The 21,974-nt window shown below is 41.1% G+C and overlaps 2 protein-coding genes across 5 annotated transcripts in view; one reads left to right on the forward strand and one right to left on the reverse strand.

Moving 5' to 3' along the window:
* Positions 1–10,715, forward strand: part of LOC103141000 (mitochondrial import inner membrane translocase subunit TIM16-like) — a 112,051-nt gene extending 101,336 nt beyond the window's left edge. The window contains exons 16-31 of one of the 3 annotated variants that reach the window (XM_007556390.2): positions 51–226; positions 488–596; positions 707–793; positions 1,035–1,177; positions 1,298–1,402; positions 1,624–1,709; positions 1,844–1,985; positions 2,083–2,172; positions 2,265–2,381; positions 2,498–2,633; positions 2,773–2,864; positions 3,003–3,089; positions 6,889–6,973; positions 7,552–7,688; positions 8,088–8,153; positions 9,161–10,715. In XM_007556390.2, the coding sequence (XP_007556452.1) occupies positions 51–226; positions 488–596; positions 707–793; positions 1,035–1,177; positions 1,298–1,402; positions 1,624–1,709; positions 1,844–1,985; positions 2,083–2,172; positions 2,265–2,381; positions 2,498–2,633; positions 2,773–2,864; positions 3,003–3,089; positions 6,889–6,973; positions 7,552–7,688; positions 8,088–8,153; positions 9,161–9,250 (1,748 nt within the window). In that variant the 3' untranslated portion in view covers positions 9,251–10,715. Of the gene's footprint in view, positions 1–50; positions 227–487; positions 597–706; positions 794–1,034; positions 1,178–1,297; positions 1,403–1,623; positions 1,710–1,843; positions 1,986–2,082; positions 2,173–2,264; positions 2,382–2,497; positions 2,634–2,772; positions 2,865–3,002; positions 3,090–3,907; positions 5,635–6,501; positions 6,628–6,888; positions 6,974–7,551; positions 7,689–8,087; positions 8,154–9,160 lie in introns of those variants that run through there. The other 2 variants (XM_007556386.2, XM_007556387.2) reach the window with 2 other exon arrangements.
* A 590-nt stretch (positions 10,716–11,305) lies between these two features.
* The window catches only part of glis2b (GLIS family zinc finger 2b), a 28,711-nt gene continuing 18,042 nt past the window's right edge, over positions 11,306–21,974 (reverse strand). The window contains exons 2-7 of one of the 2 annotated variants that reach the window (XM_016673513.1): positions 18,736–18,937; positions 17,746–17,876; positions 16,582–16,719; positions 16,369–16,502; positions 16,161–16,279; positions 11,306–15,224 (exon numbers count right to left, since the gene is read on the reverse strand). In XM_016673513.1, coding sequence (XP_016528999.1) covers positions 14,482–15,224; positions 16,161–16,279; positions 16,369–16,502; positions 16,582–16,719; positions 17,746–17,876; positions 18,736–18,913 — 1,443 coding nt within the window. In that variant the 5' untranslated portion in view covers positions 18,914–18,937 and the 3' untranslated portion in view covers positions 11,306–14,481. Of the gene's footprint in view, positions 15,225–16,160; positions 16,280–16,368; positions 16,503–16,581; positions 16,738–17,745; positions 17,877–18,735; positions 18,938–21,974 lie in introns of both variants that reach the window. The other variant, XM_007556385.2, reaches the window with a different exon arrangement.

The raw sequence follows: 21,974 nt of genomic DNA on the forward strand, positions 1-21,974 counted from the left end.
TGTTTGTTTTTTGGGGGGTTTTTTAAACTAAGGTTTTCTTTTTTAATCAGGACCAACATCCAAATTCCGACACATCCAGGGTGCGGTGATGCACCGGGACAAACACATCACCAACATCCGGAACCTCAACCTGACGACGCCAGGCGAGTGTGACGGCTTCTGCGTAAACCGCCAACGTGTGGCCGTCCCGCTCGCCATAGCAGGAGGCCAGATTGTTGTGTTTGAGGTATGAATAAAAACATTTTGTTATTTGTTATACTTAAGGAAGCTTACCAAAAAGTATACACACATCCCCTACCAATCCTGGTGCAGTAACTAGCCTTATTCAAAACTAATGTGCTTTCTGAGAGTGTGCACAAATTGAATCGGAGACTTCCAGTTGAGCTAATGGTCCCTTCGACCCCCTGAGAATTTAGTTTAGTTAGTGCTTGTTAGATGTAAAACCACAGCTGTACTCCAGCTGTTTGACTTTTTCCCCTCTCCTCAGCGCTCTGGACCCGGGAGGCAGCCGGACACAGCTCTGCCCACCATCCAGAACTCTGTAAACGTGGCCGACTTTTCCTGGGACCCCTTTGACACACACAGACTGGCAGTGGGTGAGTGAATGCATCCTTACTAACAAACTCCACCTTTACAGATAAAAACTTCTTCCTCACAAACTTATCTGAGCGTGTCTCTGAGTTTATATTTGAATGTCTCTGTCTAGCTGGAGATGATGCTAAAATCAGGATGTGGCAGGTACCTGAGGGTGGGCTGAAAGAGACGCTGACTGAGCCTAAGCTCGTCTTGCAAGGTAGGTCATATTGCATAGAGAAACAAAATCAACCTAAATCTATGTATTAATGATTCTGGCTTTGGCGGGAGTTTGAAGAAATCGCAATAAATCTCCGGGGAGGAAGTAACATTTTCCAGCTTTCTCAGTATTTATTTCAAATGCATCTGGAAAACTTGCCAAACAAAATAAACTTGCACATTTTCTGGTGTGACTCTTGAAGTCTCAGTTGTATTGATGGCTACCCCCCGACTCCCTGTAGGCCACACCGAGAAGATCTACTCCATCAAGTTTCACCCTCTGGCCAGTGGAGTCCTGGTGTCCTCATCCTACGATCTCACAGTCAGACTGTGGAACCTGGAGAGCGGAGAGCAGGTCAAGATTCTCACCGGCCACCAGGACCAGGTAGGTTGTTACTGTAGCAAAGAAGGCGCAATTTGAACGAGCAGAGATGTTTCCATAAAGCGAAGGGAAACTTATGGAAGGTTTTCCTCCTGGCTTGGTTTTCCCGATGTTCCCGTTCAGGTGTTTGGAATGGCGTGGAGTCCAGACGGGAAGCTGCTGGCCACAGTCTGCAAGGATGGGAAAGTTCGCATCTATGACCCTCGCAAATCTACAGCACCTGTGCAAGTATGGCAACAAACTATAGAACAGCAGCTTACAAAGTAACAACAATCTGGCATTTTCAGTTGTTCTACGATAATATTAAAAACTTCAAGAGGTCTGGATACTTTTATATTTGGATTCAGTCGTTTTTTTTGTAATATTTGTCTCTCAGTTCTTAGATAATAGTCGTCGTATTGTAACGTCTCTTCAGTATTCGCCTAGACTTGCTGTTTTTGTTTTCCCAGGAGGGGCCGGGGCCAGAGGGCCACAGAGGAGCTCGTGTGGTCTGGGTGTGTGATGGGAAGTACCTGCTGGTGTCAGGATTTGACAGGTACTGGAAACTAAACCCTTTTTATTAGTCTGTTCATCATGGCTGTTAAATTATTTTAATTTACTTTTCTCCTGTCTGAGCAGCACTGACCAAAGTAACCCTTCTTCTCGTCCTCTTTTCTATTGCTGTTTTAGTCGTAGCGAAAGAGTACTTTACCTGTTCTCCGCTGACTCCCTGTCATCCGGGCCAATAGCCAACGCTTCTTTAAACGTATCTCCCTCCACTCTTATCCCATTTTACGACCCCGACACCAGCGTTGTAATTCTTACTGGGAAAGTGAGTAAGATGAGAGATGAACTGGCGCAAGTCTCTGCAGAGTGTGTCACGGCTAAAGCATAATTTGCATGAAATTATGTTTTCTGCTTTTCTTCAGGGCGACACCAGAGTCTACATTTATGAGTTGGTCCCAGAAGATCCCTACTTTATCGAATGCAGCAGTTTTAACTCCCCTGAGCCTCATAAGGTACTAAGGCTACTTACTTTATCCTAATTATCATCGGCACATCCATTGAAGTTGAAGTTAAAGTGTTGGATTCTGTGCTCCCCTGTGTCCAGGGCCTTGCCTTTTTGCCTAAAACGGAGTGCAACGTGCGAGATGTGGAGATAGCTGTGGGACTGATGCTCACCAAGACCACCATAGAGCCGGTGGCCTTCAGAGTCCCCCGGGTTAAAGTGAGGCAACCGAATCCCCTTGCGAACACTTCCAGGAACACCGCCTGCTTTTTTTTTTTTTTTTTACTCATGTTTACTTCTAATGAACAGAACGTTTTTCCTTTTTGGCTCTCCAGAAAGAGTTCTTCCAGGACGACGTGTACCCAGACACAGCAGTGTGGTGGGAGCCTGCGCTCACCGCCGCCGCCTGGCTCTCTGGCTCCAACGGCCAGCATAAAAAGCTCAGCCTGAAGCCCAAAGACATGACGCCAGGTGCGTCTACAGACACAACACAGCTCCTAAATATTCATCAAGATGCCGTCTTTAGACCCGCATGTCGACACTCTGGACATGTCCTGGTACGTTTGGTTGCTTCATGCGAAGCTCTGTTTGTGTTTTTTTTTTTCCTCAGTGAGTGAGGCCCCCAAAGAGGCTCCGGTGAGGAAATACCTGCCCTCGTCTGTTTACCTGGAGGAAAAAACGGATGAACAGAAAAAAGACGAGGTGAAACTTTGCATTAGTTTGTCGTAGATCAGATGTATGGACCTTTTGTAGTACCTGAAAAAAAAGCATGAGATTTTAACACTCGGTGTGTGTGTGTCTGCGTGTGTGTGTGTGTGTGTGTGTGTGTGCGTGACACAGCTCCTGAGTGCCATGGTGGCTAAGCTGGGAAACATGGACGACCCCCTGCCACAGGAGTCCTTTGAGGGTGTGGATGACGAGGAGTGGGTGAGCACATGTGACAACTTCTTGAAAATAAAACACAAAACGTATATTTTATGTGAAGAACCAACACAAAGTAGTGCACAGTGATGAAGTGGAAGGAAAGACGTAAGCAATTTTTGCGAATAAAAATCTGAAAAGTGTGATTATTCACACTTTTCAACCAAATCCCAAGAAAAAGAAAACAATTATAGCGAAATCTACTTATTTCATGTGACTGAGGTCAAACTGTTGTGTTCACAGCCAAACAGACTTTAAAAAGAAACTGGAAGAAGAATTAAAAGGTTTTCAGGCACCTGTATTGATACTTAAAAAAAAAAAAACTTATTTAACTCTGATTTAAGCATCTCCAACAACTATGCTGTGCCTTGGTTTTAGTGATGCTGCTTGTTCTCTAAGAAGCTGCTGGATTTTTGTTGTGCTTTTCATATGTTTGTGTATTTAAAAAAAAATACATGTCACAAAAATTTCACTACTTTCTGTTGGTTTACCACATAAAATCTCAATATAATATTTTGCACTTTTGGCTGAAGTGCAGCAAAACATTGAAGTTCAAGTGATATAAATTATTTTTTTTCCAGTAACTGTATTTGTTTATTGTTTTTTCTTGTAATATTATCTCTGAATTTTGTGTTTGTGTATTTGCATTAGTTGTGTTCTTAACTTGAAGTCACAGTTTAATATATTCAGGAAATCAAATTAATGTAAACTGAGCGGGTTGAAGTTTAAAGTTTGTTTTCATTCGAATCAAGAAATGATGCAGTTTTTTTTTGTTTTTTTTTTGTTTGTTTTAGTGATCTCATTCTTGTCTCCCTTTTATTCAGGATGATTAAAGAGGATGTCATCATCCGGGCTTTGCTTCAAGTCATGGTGCCAACAGCAGAGAGGAAAGGACAGCTCAAGAGTTATTTTGCCATTCGTGTTTGAACGCGTCACCCAGACAATCTCCTGGGGAAAACGAACACCGCAGCCTACCGAACAAGAGAAACATTGCATTACATAAAAACTCATATGGTGTAAATTAAACTTCCATAATATTTAGTACTTCTCTGCAGGAAATCCCACATTCAGTTTGAGCTTAAAATAGTTGTTTTCTCTGTACAGACGACAACATAAGTGTGGGCACCCTTGGTAAAAATGTAAAACCTGAATATAAATTAATCTTGAGAATAGCCATAATTTCAAAGCAAAATAAAAATACAGCCTTTCATTTTAATATACTTATTTCATGGGAGAAACATCTTATTTTACAAAATAATTACTTTAACAAATAATGGGATATATAGAAGAAACAAACTCCTCTTGGAAAGCACAATCTGTCAGCATTTGCTTTTTTTTTTTCCAAGATCAAATGTAAAATCTTTCTTTTCTGACTAATTGTACTAATATTGAAAGCTCGGATTCCCCCCTTCTCTCCCTTTTTTCATTGTGAGATTACGCTATGCTTTCTGCACATCTTTACCAGGGGTGCCAACAAATGTCTTCATTGGTATATCTTTAACGGATTCATCTATTTGATGAATTCATGAGATAATCATATAAAATCACACAACGGTAAAATAACAAATCAGAAAATGTGAATAAATCTGCAGCCTGATGTATAACCAGTTAACTCTCTTAGCAGCTTGTTAAAATAAACAATGTAGAATCAAGGCTAGTTTCTCCTAACTTTTAATGGCACATTTTTATTTTGTAGATCTAAATAATGAAATCTTGAATGTTTGGTTCGACATGGGACCACTGCTTTGCTTTCTAATTGTCCACTATAACAGCACAAGTTCTTAAGACTGATTGTCTTCCAGTAGATCATGCAAATCACAGTTACTGTAACAGGTTTGAGCTTCTGCAGCAGATGCCACCTTAAACTTAAGGACACAACAGGGACAGGGGAGTCTCTGATGTTAGGAACTATAGATTCCTTTTCTTTTTAAGCATAAATTGATATACAGTTGATTGATGGTAGATATTGTGCATTTGTGTATTTGTCCTAGTTAATGGGTTTGATTAACTCTTTAACCATTAAGGAATGCTTGTATGAGGAGGGGAAAAATTGGGAATCTTGTGCTTTTACTTAATCATTCCACTTTGTTTGCAGGGTAGCCTAATGTTTTTTTTAACTTTAACCCTTGTTAATATTCTAACAGTTTGGGGAATAATACCCTTTGAATGGTATTAATTAGGCAAACAGCACAGTGTTAGTAACTTAAAAGTGAAGCCATTGTTGTGTAATCATCACTCAGGGCCGCGTTGGAGTCGTTGAGAACCATTTATTGATCCAACAACGTTGTTTACATCCTCAGAATGACTGATGTGATCAGGCCAAATCAGCCGTGCATTTTCCTGCTCGTCATGTTGAACACATGTACGGTGGATGTCACCGGATGTATGTGCTTGTGATTTTTAAAGGTCTCTTGTATGTTTTGATTGGATTAACTGGTTTTGGGCTTTGTTTTTATATAGTAAGTAGAACATTGTGGTTTTGTTTTTATAGTAATGGTTTGTGGATTTTTTTTCAAAAACTGTCTTGCAATAAACACCATATGAACTCTCTTATCTTCTGTAGTTAATGTGGTGAGCAATGCTGCTTCATTCATGGCAAACTAGGTAAATGCACATCAGACAAAAATATTTTTCTTAGTTATCATTTCATCAATCTTGCATTAAGGCCACAAACTTCACTGTATTTTATTTTTGAAAAAAATTATGAGTCAAAAATTTATAAGTGTGGCCTGCATTTGTATTCAGTTCCCTGAGTCAAGGTGAAACTCCACCAATGTCTCAAGTCATTTGCAGCCTCTTGAATGTTTGTGTTTGTTTTGTTTGTTTTTTTCTTTCAGGATTCTTCCAAATTTGCTTCATCCATATTCCTACTATGTTCAAACTGCTTCCTTGACCATTTAAAAAAATAAAACCCCTCTAAAAAGCTAAATGGGTTAAATACAAATGCGTGGCACATTCTTCTTAATTGTAAAAGGTTTAAAATAATATTTATTTATTTGGAGTTTGTGATGGTCAGAATAAATGGACAGGCAGGCAGGCATGCAGGCATGCTGACAGACGTATAGAATCTCCAATTGGACTCTTTGCTTCCCTAAATGCATACTAAACGGTGAAAACTATAAAGTTAGCCTTAAAATACTTTGCTGTGAGGGTTAGTATGCTCTCATTAATATAGGCAACACCTACCTTAGTCATTTCTCAAGCCAGTGGCTCATATTCACATTATTTAGTTTTATCAATTTATAAATTTTTTGCCTTTAAATTATATACTATAGCCGTATATGTTACTGAATTTCAGTGCTGCTTCTCAGCAGCGCCGTCTGGAGTCACAACAGTTGATGGTCACCGTATGTGGTGCGACGCTGCATTCATCCCTCCCCGCCAGCAGGGGGCGATGTTTAAAACGTACCACCAAGATCATTCGTCCTGAATGTTTAGTTGTCGATCTTCCTTGAACTATGACGCTTCTGTAACCTTCAATGTGCATGTGTGACAACAGGAGTCGGCACATCGGCTGTGTAAGCTATATAGCGACATAAAAATGGTAAGAACATGTTATTTTTGCCAGGTGTCATACGATTATGTACAGCGTTAACTCTAAAATACGTCGTGGTGGTATTTTAGTGGGGGTTTTTTTAGTGCTACTGTGTCTTTAACTTGCTCTACATAACGAACCTAATGCATTTCAAAAGAGCTTCAGTAATAAGACGGTTAATGTGTTTCTGTGTTGAGTTCTGTCTCTGTGTTTTTGTCACAAACAGCCGGCTGACACTGTTCATAACTGTTTTAATCTGAACACTTTCAGGCTAAATACCTCGCTCAGATCGTTGTGATGGGTGTTCAGGTGGTGGGACGAGCTTTTGCCCGGGCTTTACAACAGGAGTATGCAGGTATTTCTGCTTCTGTTGTCCTGAGCCTCACGTCTGCCGTTATGGATTTGATTAAAATGTTATTACACCTCTTTAAAAGAATCTTTAACCTTTAAGGAATATGTAAAGAGAGGTGCAAGTTTTAAGACTAAAAACTGATCCTGATCTTTAAACATATACATATATATATATTTAGAAAAATGACAAGTTCTCCATGAGTTTGGGGTCTGGAGATTTTTTGTGCCATGGACAAAATGAGGACCACTAAGTTATCACTTTTTCCTTGACAAGAAAGTTGCTTAGCCATGTTGGGTAAAAGGTTGCATAACAACACAGAAGCAATATGATGATAATGTACAAAAGCTGCCTCTGGATGATGTTTTCATACCATTGTTTATTCATGACAGTAGCAAAATTGAATGAGACATGGGTCTCTTCACAGCCTGGAAAAATTATGGAGTTTTATTCAAGTGTTAGAAGCAGCTTTTATGTTTCTGCAAAACGACAATCTATCTACCTGCTAGTCTGATTCTCCGACGTAAGCCACGTTGGCATGGCGTCACTTCAGGATGGATCTCTGTTGTATCTCCCTCTCCCAGCGAGTCAGGCAGCAGCCCGGGCCAGGGGCCGATCCGGGCAGCAGTCTGCCGCAGCGTCCAGCATCACCGGGATGAGTCTACAGGAGGCTCAACAAATCCTCAACGTCTCCACGCTCAGTCCTGAAGAGATTCAGAAGGTACAACCAGAAACCGTTGTGTCCTCCTTACTGACATGTTTAAATCACAGTATGGCAGGTTTTTAGAAATGTTCCACACTTCAGCCTCTCTCACCGAAGGACTTGGACCTGGAAACACTGACTTTGGTTTGGAGTTTAGTGTAGTGAAGAAACTTGTGGTTTAAATATCAGGGTTGACTTCAGATGTCATGTGTTTTTCCTAGTGAATGCTAATACTCAAAGCTTTTTGAATTATACAGCTTTGTAAATCTTTAACTTTATTTATAATCAAGTTGGTTAATTATGAGTTTGATTATATATAACAAATATTGTGAGGGTTTTTTTTTTATTAATGTTGCTGTTTTTACATTTAAAAAGAAAGTGCTTTCACACCGACTCTGAACTGTTTATCTCCTGCAGAGCTATGAGCACCTTTTCAAAGTCAATGAAAAGTCAGTGGGAGGTTCATTTTACCTGCAATCAAAAGTGAGTAGTCTGTTTTTTTCACATAAAATCACAATGTTAATATTAACTTTAATGTGTGATGTCACGTCCTTAGTTGTACTTTTGGATAACAGCAAAAAAAAAAAAAACACATTTTAGTCTTGTGAGATCCACAGCAACAAATCGATCATTATTTTTGTAAGATTTGCTTCAAAACATTATTTCCACAGTGTGTTCTTAAAGTTATGGAAATTGCTTTTATAAATTTTCTGGTCATTTTTCACCTTTTATCCCTTTTGATTTGCTACATCACAACCTGCACACACATTCAAAAATCAAATGGGTTTTGGCCTGTAGACCTGTGTGTAAAATTGACATGTTTGGTTTTATTGTTTTTTTTGTTTTTTAAAACATGTCTTTACTTCTGTCTGTTATTTTTCCTTTCTTGCACCATTATTACTTTCTTTCTTATTATTCTTTTCTTCCTTTGATTCTTCTTTGTGCCCTCCTTCCTTTGTTGCATCCTTTCATCTCTACTTTTCCTTTTTCATCTTCCCTTCTATTCTTTCCTCATTGTGTCCTTTTGTATCCTACCTTTCTTTCCTTATTTGTCTTTTCTTCCTTCTGTCGTTAGTTCCCTCCTCACTTCAATGTGCCCTTCCCATTGTTGCTTCTTCGTCTTTCCTTTTTTGTCTCATGTCCTCCTTCCTGTTGTTTCCTTGTCATTTTTCATCCTTCCTTAGTCATCCTTGCTTTGTTGTGTATTTTCCTCTCTAGTGTCCTCCCTCCCTTCCTTCCCCGTCTCCTTCTTTCCCCCTTTACTGCGTGAAATCTTAAGATGGAACATGTTTTGTATTAAAGCAGATGTGTACACCATGTTCCTAATTATTTTTCCTCAGAAAAATGCTAGAGTTCTGCACTAAGAAAATATGACTCACACCTCACACCAGGTGGTTGAGTTATTCTGTTATTCACAGTTGCAGTGTTAGTGTTTTAGATGCTTTATCCTCCGCTGCAGGTCATTCATGTGTCGATTTCTTGCATTGCAGGTGGTGCGAGCTAAAGAGCGTCTGGATGAGGAGCTAAATATTCAGAAACAAGAACAAAACCAGCAGTCGCAGCAAAATCCAGAAACATAAACGATAATATTGGACCTCTAGTTTCTTCCCCCATCTCCCATGTAAATTATTACCCAATAAAGTCTTTTCTTTAGTCTTTTGTATGTGGCAGTGAATTCCCATTAGACAATATGCAATTATTGTCTTTTTTATAGACAATAGGTGTCTGTAAAAATAATGTGTTGGAAACTCAGGTAACAATGCTTTTTGTCAAATGTAAATGAGGATAAGATGATTGTTAGAGTGTGAAAGAAACAGTACATGTAGAAATATATAAAAAAAAATAAAAATAACACGAGCACACTTATCAAATGCAACTTTATTAATTAAACATTTTTGTTTTCATTGACATTATTATCAATATCGTAATAAAATTCCTCTAAAACAGGAGAACGCCGCTATGTTGTACCAATTGGAGACTTTTACAACGCTTAAAATTCTGCATGTTCAACCACAGAACATGGTGCCAGGAAAAATATATTTTCATATAACTTTTTCTCATATAGTGTATAACGTCTATATTTACCTGTAATAAAAAAAAGGCACTTGGAAAAATGAAAATACTGACATAATATCTCACAAATGTGCAAAAAAACGTAAGTTGAACAGGCCTCCTGTGGCCTTAGTCATATCATTAACCCTTTGTGCAACACTGTGGCACTTCCAGCAAAGCGAGCCTCTGATGTGGGTCATGTTTGTGTCCTGGCATCTGGGATTTTGTAACAACTCCAGGAGCCCGTACCACTTTTAAAAAATGCTTAATGATAAGAAAGCAGAGTCCCACTTGAGACCCTGTAGCAACTATTTCCCAGAAACAACACAAAGACAGCTTAGACATTGGAAAATAATGTGACAGCATCCCCAAACGTATACAGTTGAGAGAGGGGGGAGTGCAGATTATTACAGGCTGAGCTCAAAGGGTTAATGGATCATACAGCTTATTTAATATTGAAAATGTGTGGATCCCGTTTGGACCCGTGTCGTGCTGCGATTTCTGCTGCCGGCGCTGAGTCTCTGTCCCTGGCCTCTTTCAGCAGAGGAGGTCCGCTGCATCTGTTGGCGCTGCTGTTGCCATGGAAACCATGTCTGGCATACTTAACGCCTCTTTCTGATGCCATTACATGCTAGGTTTTGTCCATTCACACGGCAGACACTACTCATTTCCAATGCCTGACCTGAAGCTTGAGCTGAACTGTGTGTGGAGGTGGCGTTATTGGGATGGAGCCTTGTCGCGTGACCTGTATGGCAAGCCACTTTATCGTGTAATAGGCATGTTCAACGTCCGTACTGAGAATTTCATCTCATCAAAATGAGTGTGTACTTTTTAAGCATTAGTAGTTGAGTGGTTTATGTGCATAACATGCAAAGCTTAGACATTAAACGGTAAAATGTTTACTTTTAAGGAATAGACATCTTGAACTTTCCTAAATAAGCAGTTTTAAAGGATTTTGATTGCTGAAATGTCAGTTTGTCATTAGCAAAAAAATATATAATGTAATAAATTAAGATGAATACAGAGAATAATAGAATGTACAACAGCAATTTGATATGGTATGGTTTGGTAAGCCATTTATGGTATAATGGCTTGCCATAGATTTATCTACGATTTAGTCTTAATTGACCTGCAGGAATTCTGATAAAAAAAAAAAAAAAAAACCTCAATGGCTTATATTACCAACATATTTCTGCTCTAAAGTGAGACTAATTCTTCTTGGTGTACTTTGATGTTCTTTGGTAAATGTTTTGTAACCAGGAGGTGGTGGAATTGAGCCACGGGTTTAATCTAAAGAAGGTGGGTAACACAGAAGAGAGAGGGGGCAGGAAGAGTTCAGTGGCCTAGTTTTCTGCAGGCTGGTATTTCTGTGAGAGGCTGCCACAGTGGGCCCAGCACAGCCAGTGACTTCAGAGCTGAGAGGGCCGTTTGGTGGGTGGGTGGCCAGATGGAGAGCGGCAGCCCAGGACGGCTGCAAGTTGCTGCTTTTTTTTTTTTTTTTTTTGCCGTTTGGTGGGTGGGTGGCCAGATGGAGAGCGGCAGCCCAGGACGGCTGCAAGTTGCTGCTTTTTTTTTTTTTTTTCCCTCTACTGGCACGCAGCCTCCAGCCTAATCGCTCCCCTGTCCATTCTCTAATCCTAATAACCCTTTCTCTTTCCTCTCAAGCTGCCAATCAGTCGAAAGAGTTGACCCTCCGTTTGAAAAAAAAAAAAAAAAAAAAAAAGTGTCCTTGTGGCTCTTGCAATGACAAAACTGAGAACTAAACTTCCACAAGTTTAAAAAAAAGTTTTTCCCCCAACTTCAATCCCTTCGCAAACTCATCCCCGGCAGCAGAAACCTGATTGTAGAGCAGCCATGGCAGAACACAAGAGGCAACTTCAACATCACAAAGAAAATGTCTCGTCTGAACATCTGCAAATAAAAAAAATTAAAAATCATAGTAATGGCAAAAATATAAAATAGAAACAAGTAAATAAAACAGTTACAAGGGGATTTTTGCCAAAAAAAAAATGAGCATACTATTTTCAATTTAAGAGCAGAATTTCTTGATTTTGGATAATGTGCTGCCCTGATTTAATGCCCTGCTCCTGCACTTGAAAATAACCATGTCTGCTTACAACATGATTAACCAAATAGTATGCCAAAAAAAAATTAGCATACTATTTTCATTTTAGGAGCAGAATTTGTTGATTTCGGATAATGTGCTGCCCTGATTAAATACTCTGTTCCCGCACTTGAAAATAATCACGTCTGCTTACAAATATATTCTGCTGCACAAAAAAGCTTTTGCATAATCTGCTTCCTCCCTTTTGCACAACTATCTTCTGCTCCTGTTTGAAGCCTACACCTCATGCTTTAAAAACCTTTTAGATTTTCTTTGCTTTCACTTGGAACAAAGTGTTGGTAGCATTTACAGTCAATAGAATCACAAGTGAGACTTTGACATCACTGGCCTTTAGTGAATAGAGCGTAAGATATTTGTGCGAGAGGCATCAAATCTGATTGCAAAAATAAGATTTGATGCAAGAGTAGAGTATTTAATAAGCAAACAAGTTTTTTTTGTGAGAGCAGAGTTATGCAGGGGAGCGCAACAGAATAAAATGTCTTGCTCTCAAATTGAAAACTTTTGCTCCTAAGTTTTGAAAATGAAAAATTACACTCAAAAACAGCCAACGTCATCAAACATCGACGAAAGAGACGGAGGAGTGGCGAAGTGCGAGGAGAGATGTCAGTCTGTTGAGTTTTAAGGATCCTCTCCTGCTCCCCATCCTCTTTCAACGCTATAGCTGCGTGAGCAACACAAGTCTGACGAAACGCCCAACAAAAAGCTGGATTTTGTAAGGGGACTGAAATAAGAGCTATTTTCTTTAAATACAACATCTTAGAAAACAGGGTAGTTTTTAGTAAGTGCATGTTTACTGCTTAATCGAACCATGACGTGTTTCCCAGAAGTTGTTTTTTTTTTACATGATGTTTGCCCCTTCGGACAGACTGAAATGAGGCAGTTTGGGATAGTGTGGCGTCCTAGTCAGTCCAGCTGTAGGCAGCACTGAGTGTATCCCATCTCCCGCTGTGGAACAACGTGAACATTCCCTCTTTGTTGGTATTTTAATTTTTTTTTTTTTTTCTTCACAGCTGAAGCTTATTGGGGTCGAATCTCATGTAGCTAGGCCCACCACCTGTTTTTCACAGCTGGTTTGGGGTCTTTTTAGCTTAAAGAATACAGGACTGTAGTGTTTATCACCACTGAGGGCCTTTTATACACAACCCGGCCCCGTTGATTGAATTACAGTAAAGCAGCTGGACAATCCAGGAGCTGAACAGTGCTGGTTTTTGTGAGTCGGGAGGTTGTGACACGTCCCGCCAGTAGGGGGAGTCAGACACACCAGTGCCTTAAGTTTCACTTGTGAAAAAAGAGAGGAAGTAATGGTTGGTCATTGCAAGGTGGCTAACCCACCGTTTGTCTGTTCGTTCGGCCCCCGGTCTGGTCTGTGTTCATCACCCCTCCACATGACCGGGGACGGATTGTCAAAAGTGCTCTCGCCCAGTTTATGAAGCAGGAGGAGCAGGAAAATTTAGCAGCAGTTCTGAGGTTTCAATACTATAAGTCGACACTGTTAAGCGCTCTGTTTAAATGAAGTATAAGACGAAATAAGTTCACTTGCTTTGGTTCGGCAAGTTTGTCAAATTTATGTTTCAAATGTTCACAACATTTGAAACATCTTTCTATTACATGCGTGTGTGTGTGTGTGTGTATATGAGTGCTTCCTTTTGTAGTGTCTGCAGTGCCTTGCAAAATGCATTCAAACCCCTTAAGCTTCCTAACATTTTGCCTTTTTAAACAACAAAACTTTTTTTTTTCATGAAAACCAACGCAATTTATTGCATAGTAATACATTGTATCTACCTTGACACCTGTCACCAGTTCCCAGGTGTCATTACTCTTTGACTGGGCCATCCTAACACAATGTCCTCCTGGAAAGAAACCACTACAACTTTCTTGAGTCATTTTATCTCTGTCTTGTGCTAGTTGGACTTTGTAAAACTCTACTAATGTTCTCCAACAGGCCTAGAAGGCCTCCACAGAACAGCTGTGTTTATACTGCTGTACTTGGTTGCACTGGAAAATCAAAGTAAACGGGGCTGAATAGAAATACACACTTTTAGTTTTTCATCTGCAACATGGTTACTTTTGTGTAAATCTGAACTGCTTAATGCCTGGGAGTAGTTGTATTGTTGCAAAATGTGTGAAACCTCAAAGGGTGTGAATATTTTTTGCGAGCCACCGTACCTCAGCACTAAGCTGGAGGCACTCTGTCAAAGTACAGTCATATAAATACTCAATGATGAAGAAGGACATTTTTTAAAAACACATGGCACTAAGACTGTCATGTTTACGGTCCCTTTCCACAGAACCAGCCAGAATGAGTAAAGTATAATATAAGAAAGCAAAGAGGAGCCTTGTTTTAAGGCTTTGTGATACAAATCCAGGAATGTACATATTCCTGAACACAGATCTTGGGCCTCAAGTTTAGTTCTTCAACAATACAAGAGGCTTGCGTTGTATTCTTAAATCATGTGAGGTGATGTGTGTGTTTTTCAAAACTCCTACCTTTTAATGCATTGCCTGGAATTGATTGTTCAAGCCAATCCATGTCACCTTTGACATCCCACACCCTCGCTATGGCATCAACCCCCTGAGCTCTTCTGGAATGTGTGTGTGAGATAGAGTGTGTGTGTCTGCGTGTGTGTGTTTGTATCAGTTAACCACAGCTGGCTTGAGCACCACAGCGCCGGGGGGAATGACCACCCAGGATAGGGGATCATGAGACCCACCTGTGGAGAGGTTTAGGACCCTCCCAGCCATCTCATCCTCTGCTTCATCTCCTCTGCCCCTCTTTGCCTGGTGGCTGTGGGGCCGGCGCTCTGAAGTGGGGCCCAGCACCGGAACCATTGGCAGGCCAAGGGCCGAGGAAGGGAAGGCAGAGGAAAGTAAAGGGGCCTTAGCCAGGCCCAGAGGGGAGCCGTTAAAGGACAAGATGGATGTGCCTCCTAGGCTGGCTGGAGACGAATTGGGGCTCCCCAGCGTGGTGAGGTCCAGGGGTCTTGGGCTAAGAGGGGACAAGGGAAGGCTACCGCCTACGCCCTGCAAGGTGTGGCCTCCCAGCAGAGCGGCAGCTGCTCCGGGGATGATGATGTGAGCTCCGCTGACGTAGGGCAATTCTGAATCCTTACTGCCAGCGCCAGAAGGTCCTCCGCTCTGACTTCCCTTCAGCAGAGAGCCTACCCCGCTTGGGGGGCCCTGCTCCTGAGCCACAAAGTGGCCATGAGCTTTGATGTGCTTCCGCAGCGAGCTGGGATCTGTGTAGCGCTTCAAGCAGCCCACCATCTTACAGTAGTAGGGCTTGTCTACGTAATGTGTGCGTGTATGCTTGAAGCGGTCGCTGGAGTTGGAGTAGCGCTTGTTGCAACCCTCGTAAGGACAAATGTAGGGCTTTTCACCTGCGGAGGGAAGAGATTTTCCACATGAGAATTTATATACGTCCTTAAAAAACTACATTTAAGAAATGCTTTCTTTACACTCCAATTATAAATAGCAAATATCACCGCGTTTAAGTGCCAGAAATTCAAAAACTCTGAGTGTTGAAAAGAAAATAATCACAATCAACCTTTGCTGACACAGAAAGAGCCTATGGAGCCCTCAGCTCTCTCAAATATAAGATACAACCATATTTTTTGTGAACGTTTAGTAGGGATGTGTAGCTCCAGTCCTTCACTGACAATGTCTGTCAGGTCTAAGATGTCTGCTTGATCCAACACAACTGATTCAAATGGTTTAATTCCCTCCGCAGCATGTCGGTTATCTTTGCAGAGGTCTGCTAATAAACCGTGTATTTGATTTAGATGTGTTGAACCAGGGCGACATCTAAGACATGCAAGACAGCTGCGCTTAAAGACTGACCGCCATGAAGTTTCACAGGTATAACAAGTTGTTTTACTTTTTATATGTCCTTTCTTGGTTCATAATATCTTCTGATATCTGCAGATATGTTTTTTTTATGTAGTTTATAACTGCAAAAGAAAAAGTTTGAAAAATAATTATATCTTTAGCTGTATATCAAAAACTGTCTTAGGTGAATTTTATATATATATATATATATATATATATATATATATATACTGCTAAAAAAAATAAAGGGAACATTTCACTTTAATTTTGTGTGTGGCTCCAAATCCAGGCCTCCATTGGTTAATACATTTGATTTCCATTGATGATTTTTTTTGTGATTTTGTTGTCAGCACATTCAACTTTGTACAGAACAAAGTATTCAATGAGAATATTTCATTCATTCAGATCTAGGATGTGTTATTTGAGTGTTCCCTTTATTTTTTTGAGCAGTGTTTAGTTTTATTGCTAGTTGGAAGCCAAACACAGACCTGTATGTGAGCGGTTGTGTATCTTGAGGTTCTCCAGGCGTGAGAAGCTCTTGTTACAGGTGGGACAACGGTGTGGTTTCTCATTGGTGTGAGTGCGTATGTGAATGAGCATTTTGTACCTGCAAGCAAAAAAAGAAACGTGAAACGTCGCTTTTAACACAGAACATCTGATGCGCCCTTATAAGACCTCAACAAATGATTTCATCACCTGGCATTAAACCCTCTTCCTTTGCGAGCACAGCCCTCCCAGTGGCAGCAGTACCCAGAATCCTTCTCAGGTTTCACATGGAAGTCGTTGACATGGTCCACAAGGTCTTGTAGGGAGTCAAAGAGCAGGTGGCACTACAGGAGGGAAATCATTTTATACAAACCGTAAGAGGTCATAAAGGTTTCTCAGTATCAAACTCCAACTCTTGTCTACCTTTTTCCAGCGACATGCAAGTTGTTCATCCGCTGAAAGGTCAGGAGAAGCCCGCTTGTCACTCGTTTGGCCAATGAACATAGAGGATGGCAGGTGAAGTCCTGCTCCAGGACCAATTGGCACAAAGAATTGAAACGCCTGCGAGATGTGAGAATTCTGATGAACAGTAAAAACAAAAAAAAAACACAAAAAAAAGAGAGCGAGAGAAAGGCTGATATATATTTTTTTAAAAATAACTAGAACTGAATTTCCTGATAAGATTGAACTTTTTCCTTATGGTAAAAGCGTGAGAAACTGCGAGAAAGAGAGAGTGATGGAGGTTTATCTAAGAATAAGGACGTAGCGGTAGGCTCAGGGGGTTAGGTGAAACACAGAGGGGGTACTGGGTGGTTTAACTGCCCTAGCAATTCAATTCAATTGCGCTGAAATTGAATTAGGCGGCATGAGGTCTGCGTGGCCGTAGTTTTGTCTTAAATCTGATTACTCACACACACACACACAACATGCACTGAGTGCATGTTGCACAGACAAAGGCAATTGTTGGGGACACAAGTCGCATTTGATAAGAGCTTCCCTTCCCCTCTCATGGACAGAGGCCTCCCTAATCTTGCATAATTGAATTCCCCTGTGACATTGTGACACGACTTGATGTTGCCCCTGATTTGATGACCCAAACATCCTGAGTCAGGCTACGGAAGGAGAGCGTAAAACTTTTGAGTGCGGACAGCATACAGTGCCCTAAAAATTGTACAATATTGACACTGCTTAAACTTTCTCACAATTTGTTGTATTACAACATTTCAGTGTATGTCATTAAAAAAAAATTTGTGTAATTAGTCAATACCTTCTAAAAAACAAAATTAACTGTAATTACCACTGCAAGTATTTTTAGCTGTAATTACACCTTTGCAAAAATGGTTCCAGCTCAGTCAGATTGGACAGAGAGGATCTATAAAAGAGTACTTTTGAATTTTGAGTTGAACGTGAATTGGCAACACGGAACATGCCGCTGTGCCGTACTCTTTCCATTTTCAGATGACGGGCTGAACAACGCGGCCAGATGTTGAGAGCTTGTGGTTTGTATTTGTAGTAATGTGAGAGAATGTGGACTCGCTGAGTTGTCCTACATCGGAGTGTTTGCAGGTACTTGCATGTCATACTCACGCCTGAGGGAACGTAACTGCCGTTGCTTATTTCTGGAGAGCTGGGGGTGTGTCGGGAGGAGGGAGACATGCTCAGGTCCACCGCGGGGGGCGTCGGGGTGTCGGTCCGGTCGTAAGGAACCACCTGCACACCTGCGAAAGTACACTCGTGTTGGAGTGATGTCACTCTTGAGATGCATGTTACAGGGACACTGGACTCGCAGGACGACCGTTTTTGTAGACCTGACCACCAGCTACAGATTAGGACCCGCTGTGTATAAAATTTTCACTTTATTGGTTTTACCGTTTGCAGAGAAATGATCTGAATAGTTTCAGACAGGATTCAGAGCTCTAGAAAGTTTGTCCTGTTCAATCCTAGTTTCAAATATGGCATGTTTCAGGGGGATAAAGGTTTTATCTCTTGTTTTTAAGTTATATTTTTTCACTTGAATCTAGTTTTTCTTTTGCAGTTCTTATGATTACTGACAAAATTAGGACCAGTCTATCCTAGAGTGATGTAGAAGAACCGGTTCATTCTTAATTTGTCGAAGACGGATAATGCTAATTCTCAAAGAAATAAACTTTGGGGAAGTTTTTGAGAATTAAGAGAGATCACGTTCTGCAATAGCCTTTGACATTATCTGTGGAAGTATTTTTTTATGTCAGTTGTGTTGAAACAGGAAAACCATTAAAACAGGAGAGACATTGGCCTTCGAGATTCAGAGTTGCCCACGTCTGGCTTAGGTTCTCATAAATGGCAATAGACTTAACGTGAAGGACACCGCATGAGGTTAAGACCACCTTTCCTCAGACTGAGCTTTTCTTTCTCCCTGTTGTTGGACATTACAAAAATAATCACAAAAACTACTGCAAACCTGTCTGGCCCAAGTATCGATCTAAGTTTTTTTTTTTTTTTTTCCCACTGTTATTTTCATCAGTTTTGTGCAGAAGTGGCTTATAAACTAGCCAACATCAGTGTGTCTGCTTCTGGTATCGCCTGGTTACCACCTACCTGAGTGTGGAGATGCAGGTGAAGCGGGCTCTATAATTGCTGTCCCATCATCCGTCATATGCAGCTGGCGAACCCGCTTGGGATGCAGCGGTGAGAGAAGAGGAGAGCGGGTTCCCCTGTCCTTCCCGTTTGCCCTCCGAGGTAGTTTCAGGTCCAGGGGCTCGTCCAGCGACAGCATGGCTGCAACCCGCTGACCTCCCAACTGCAAAAGCAGGGACTGAGGTAAGGAACCACACTTTCAACGCTATATACTTCACGTTTTTATTTGTTAAAAAAAAAACAAAAACCTTTCAAAATCTATCATTTTCCTTTCACTCGTGCGCCACTTTATAAGGTTTGTGTTTATAGCAAGAGAAAACGGATGAAGACTTTTTGGAGATCAGTCTATTTTCACATCTCTTAGTAACTAATGTGAAGAAATTCAACAGTCCAAGACTGTAAGCGTCAGACAGCAGAGGGCAGGTTCCCACACCTGCAACTTTTTCCCACATGAACTTTGTTTAAAAACTATCTCATATTCCACAACCCCACTGGGCAGGGAGCACTCTCCAACAATGGCAAACCGACCACAATCAAAATCTGAAACACTGAGAAAGAAAAATAAACACACACACACATACACACACACACACGATGAGGACTCGGTGACCCCGTTCTCTTTTTCCACCCTGACCTTTACTCTCACACTCTTCCTGAGGAATTTCTACAATCCGATCCAGATGGTCGCCCCCTCCGCTGGGCCTTTTTCACCTCACCCCGTGGCCGGTTGCTGGCTTTTTACACACTGTCGCATCAGGCCCTCCACCAGCGTAACCCATACTAACATCCCTCCACCTCCTGTCCACCTTCCAACTTGGACCTTTGAGACCCGCCACCAACGCCGCAGGCCTTCAGCTCCAGCTGTACCCGCTCAGTTCACCTCCTCCCTGCTCTGAAGCACGCTGACCTCTGAACCCAGCCAGAGGCCTTGCTGTTGTTTGGGACTTTAATTGTCCTCTTCCTTAGCCGCGGGACATTTAGAGTTCCTTGATCACGTTAATTTGTCCTTTTTCACATTATGTCATGTTAGAATCACAATCTCCAGTGTGTTTTTTTTTTATTATTATTTTTTGGCGTTAGAGGCCATTGAAAATGTGGAAACATGAAACCTTTTGGCCTGCGTAGAGATCAGGGGTGCACATTACCCTGAACACACAATTCCTACAGTAAAACACAGTGGTGGCGGCATCATGATATGGGGAGGCTGTTCTTTAGCTTAAACACTTTTCCCATCAACTCTAGCTTCCCTTTCTCTGCTGAAGAAAAGCAACCCCACACCATGATGCTGCCACTACCACACGAAATAAACTTCTTAACCAACGCAAAAGAAAAAACTCAGACTGGGGCACGGGTCCACTTTCCAGCAGAACAAAAACCCCAATCATAGTATGTTAATATGTGAGATAATAAGTTAATAATCTGAAGCAGAATTTATAAATCTATGTTTCACAAATGCTCTTTGTTGAATCTGACTTAGCTTGAGTTTTGTTTTGGAAAGAAGAAATGTGTCCCAAAAGAATAGGTGGTTCTGTAAAAGACTTGTATACAAATATGACAATAAGTCAGATTTGTAACAAATATTAAAGTGTTTTCTACGTCTTTGTGTTGCTCTATCATATAAAATTCCTATAAAACACAGTGAAGTTTGTGGCTTTACCATGATTAAAAAAAAAATGGGAGCGTTTTCAAGAGGCAAGAATACTTTTACAAGACGTTAATTAAATATGAAGATATAACAATAAATCCCATGAGTTAGGGCAACCTGACTTAACATAAAGAGGTGATTCTGTTCTCTAACATCATCAGAGGTTTTCTACATAACACATCCAGGCTGTACTAGAGCTGGATTTGCTGATTTAAAGCCCAAACCTCAGAGGGCAACGCTTCATGGTTCACTGCTCCACCTCGCCAAACAAACACGGACACATCTCCTCAAAAGCCTCTTCACAACACGGCAACAAACAGGCGTGCAGCCCTACATCCTGATACACATCTAAGCCAGGCACTCGAGTAAAATCCATCCATGCACAGAAGTAATTAATCAAGCCACAATTTCACAAATTTGTGTGTCCTTCCTCTCTCCTTCGCACAAATGCTGACACAGACTCATACGCGCCACGGTTTCCCGTGAATGGTGGGCTTTGAGAGCGACTGGCCGGGAGCCACATGAGACGACGGGCCTTGTGTCTGGGAGGCATGGAGCATGGAGGTTAGCGGGCGATGGCCTCAGCTTGCACATGCGTATCCATACACGGGGGGATTACGAGAGGTTACAGAGACCCCCGTCAGCCAAAGATAAGAGGATGATAACTCATAGGGGGTGCAAACAGGGAAGCGGAGTGTGTAACATACACAGAGCTGCATTGTGCTGCTATCTATCAGTTTGATTTTACAGCAAAAATAGACACTCGTGTTCTTCGCAAGGATAAAATCTAAACATTGCGTGGCCTTCGTGTTTGCACACCATGTTGCCGACAGTTGGGATCAATTTTAGCAGATGAAAGCACGAGAAAGAACGTGATGTGTTAAAAACAGACAAACATCCTGTCACTTTTCCAGCTGAGCACGTGTCACGAGAGAGCACAGTCGTTTTGATCGGTGAATATGTTGCGACTGATATTTGTTGCACCGTAACAGAAGACAGAGGAACATCAAGGCGCAGTTGGGCAGGTCTGATGAGTGTAATTAGTTTCTTCTGCATAAATTCTGCGGGGAATTACTTGTTTGTATGTTTTGGCTACATATCTTTTGTGGATGTGAGAGAGCTGGTAACATAAGCTATTTATAAAAGTCTACAGATGGTGTAATATTTGAGGTTTTGTTTTATTGTCTTATTTAGAACAATGTCTGAAATCTCTTTGAAAATCAAAATCCTTGGCAACTGCTTAATTATAAACGTTTTCCATGTGAGTTTATGGAAAACTGATCAAATAAACACTGACCTCCTTTGCACAGACGTATGACAGAGTCGTATTACTTTGGCTTTTCGACAGTTGCGAGTGTTCAGGCTAAGATTTTTGCTGGATAGAATCAATCTGAGTTGAAAGCATTTCGAGTTTTTTTTTTTTCTATTGGGTTTACATCTGGACTTGGACTGGGCCATTTGAACACCTGAATATGATTAGATCTAAACCCTCCACTCCACTTCTGGCTGTGTCAAAGGTGAATATTTACCACAGTCTCAAGTCTTCTGCAGCCTC

The sequence above is a fragment of the Poecilia formosa genome, unplaced genomic scaffold (genome assembly GCF_000485575.1).
Source record: "Poecilia formosa unplaced genomic scaffold, Poecilia_formosa-5.1.2 Scaffold78, whole genome shotgun sequence".
Classification (NCBI taxonomy): Eukaryota; Metazoa; Chordata; class Actinopteri; order Cyprinodontiformes; family Poeciliidae; genus Poecilia; species Poecilia formosa.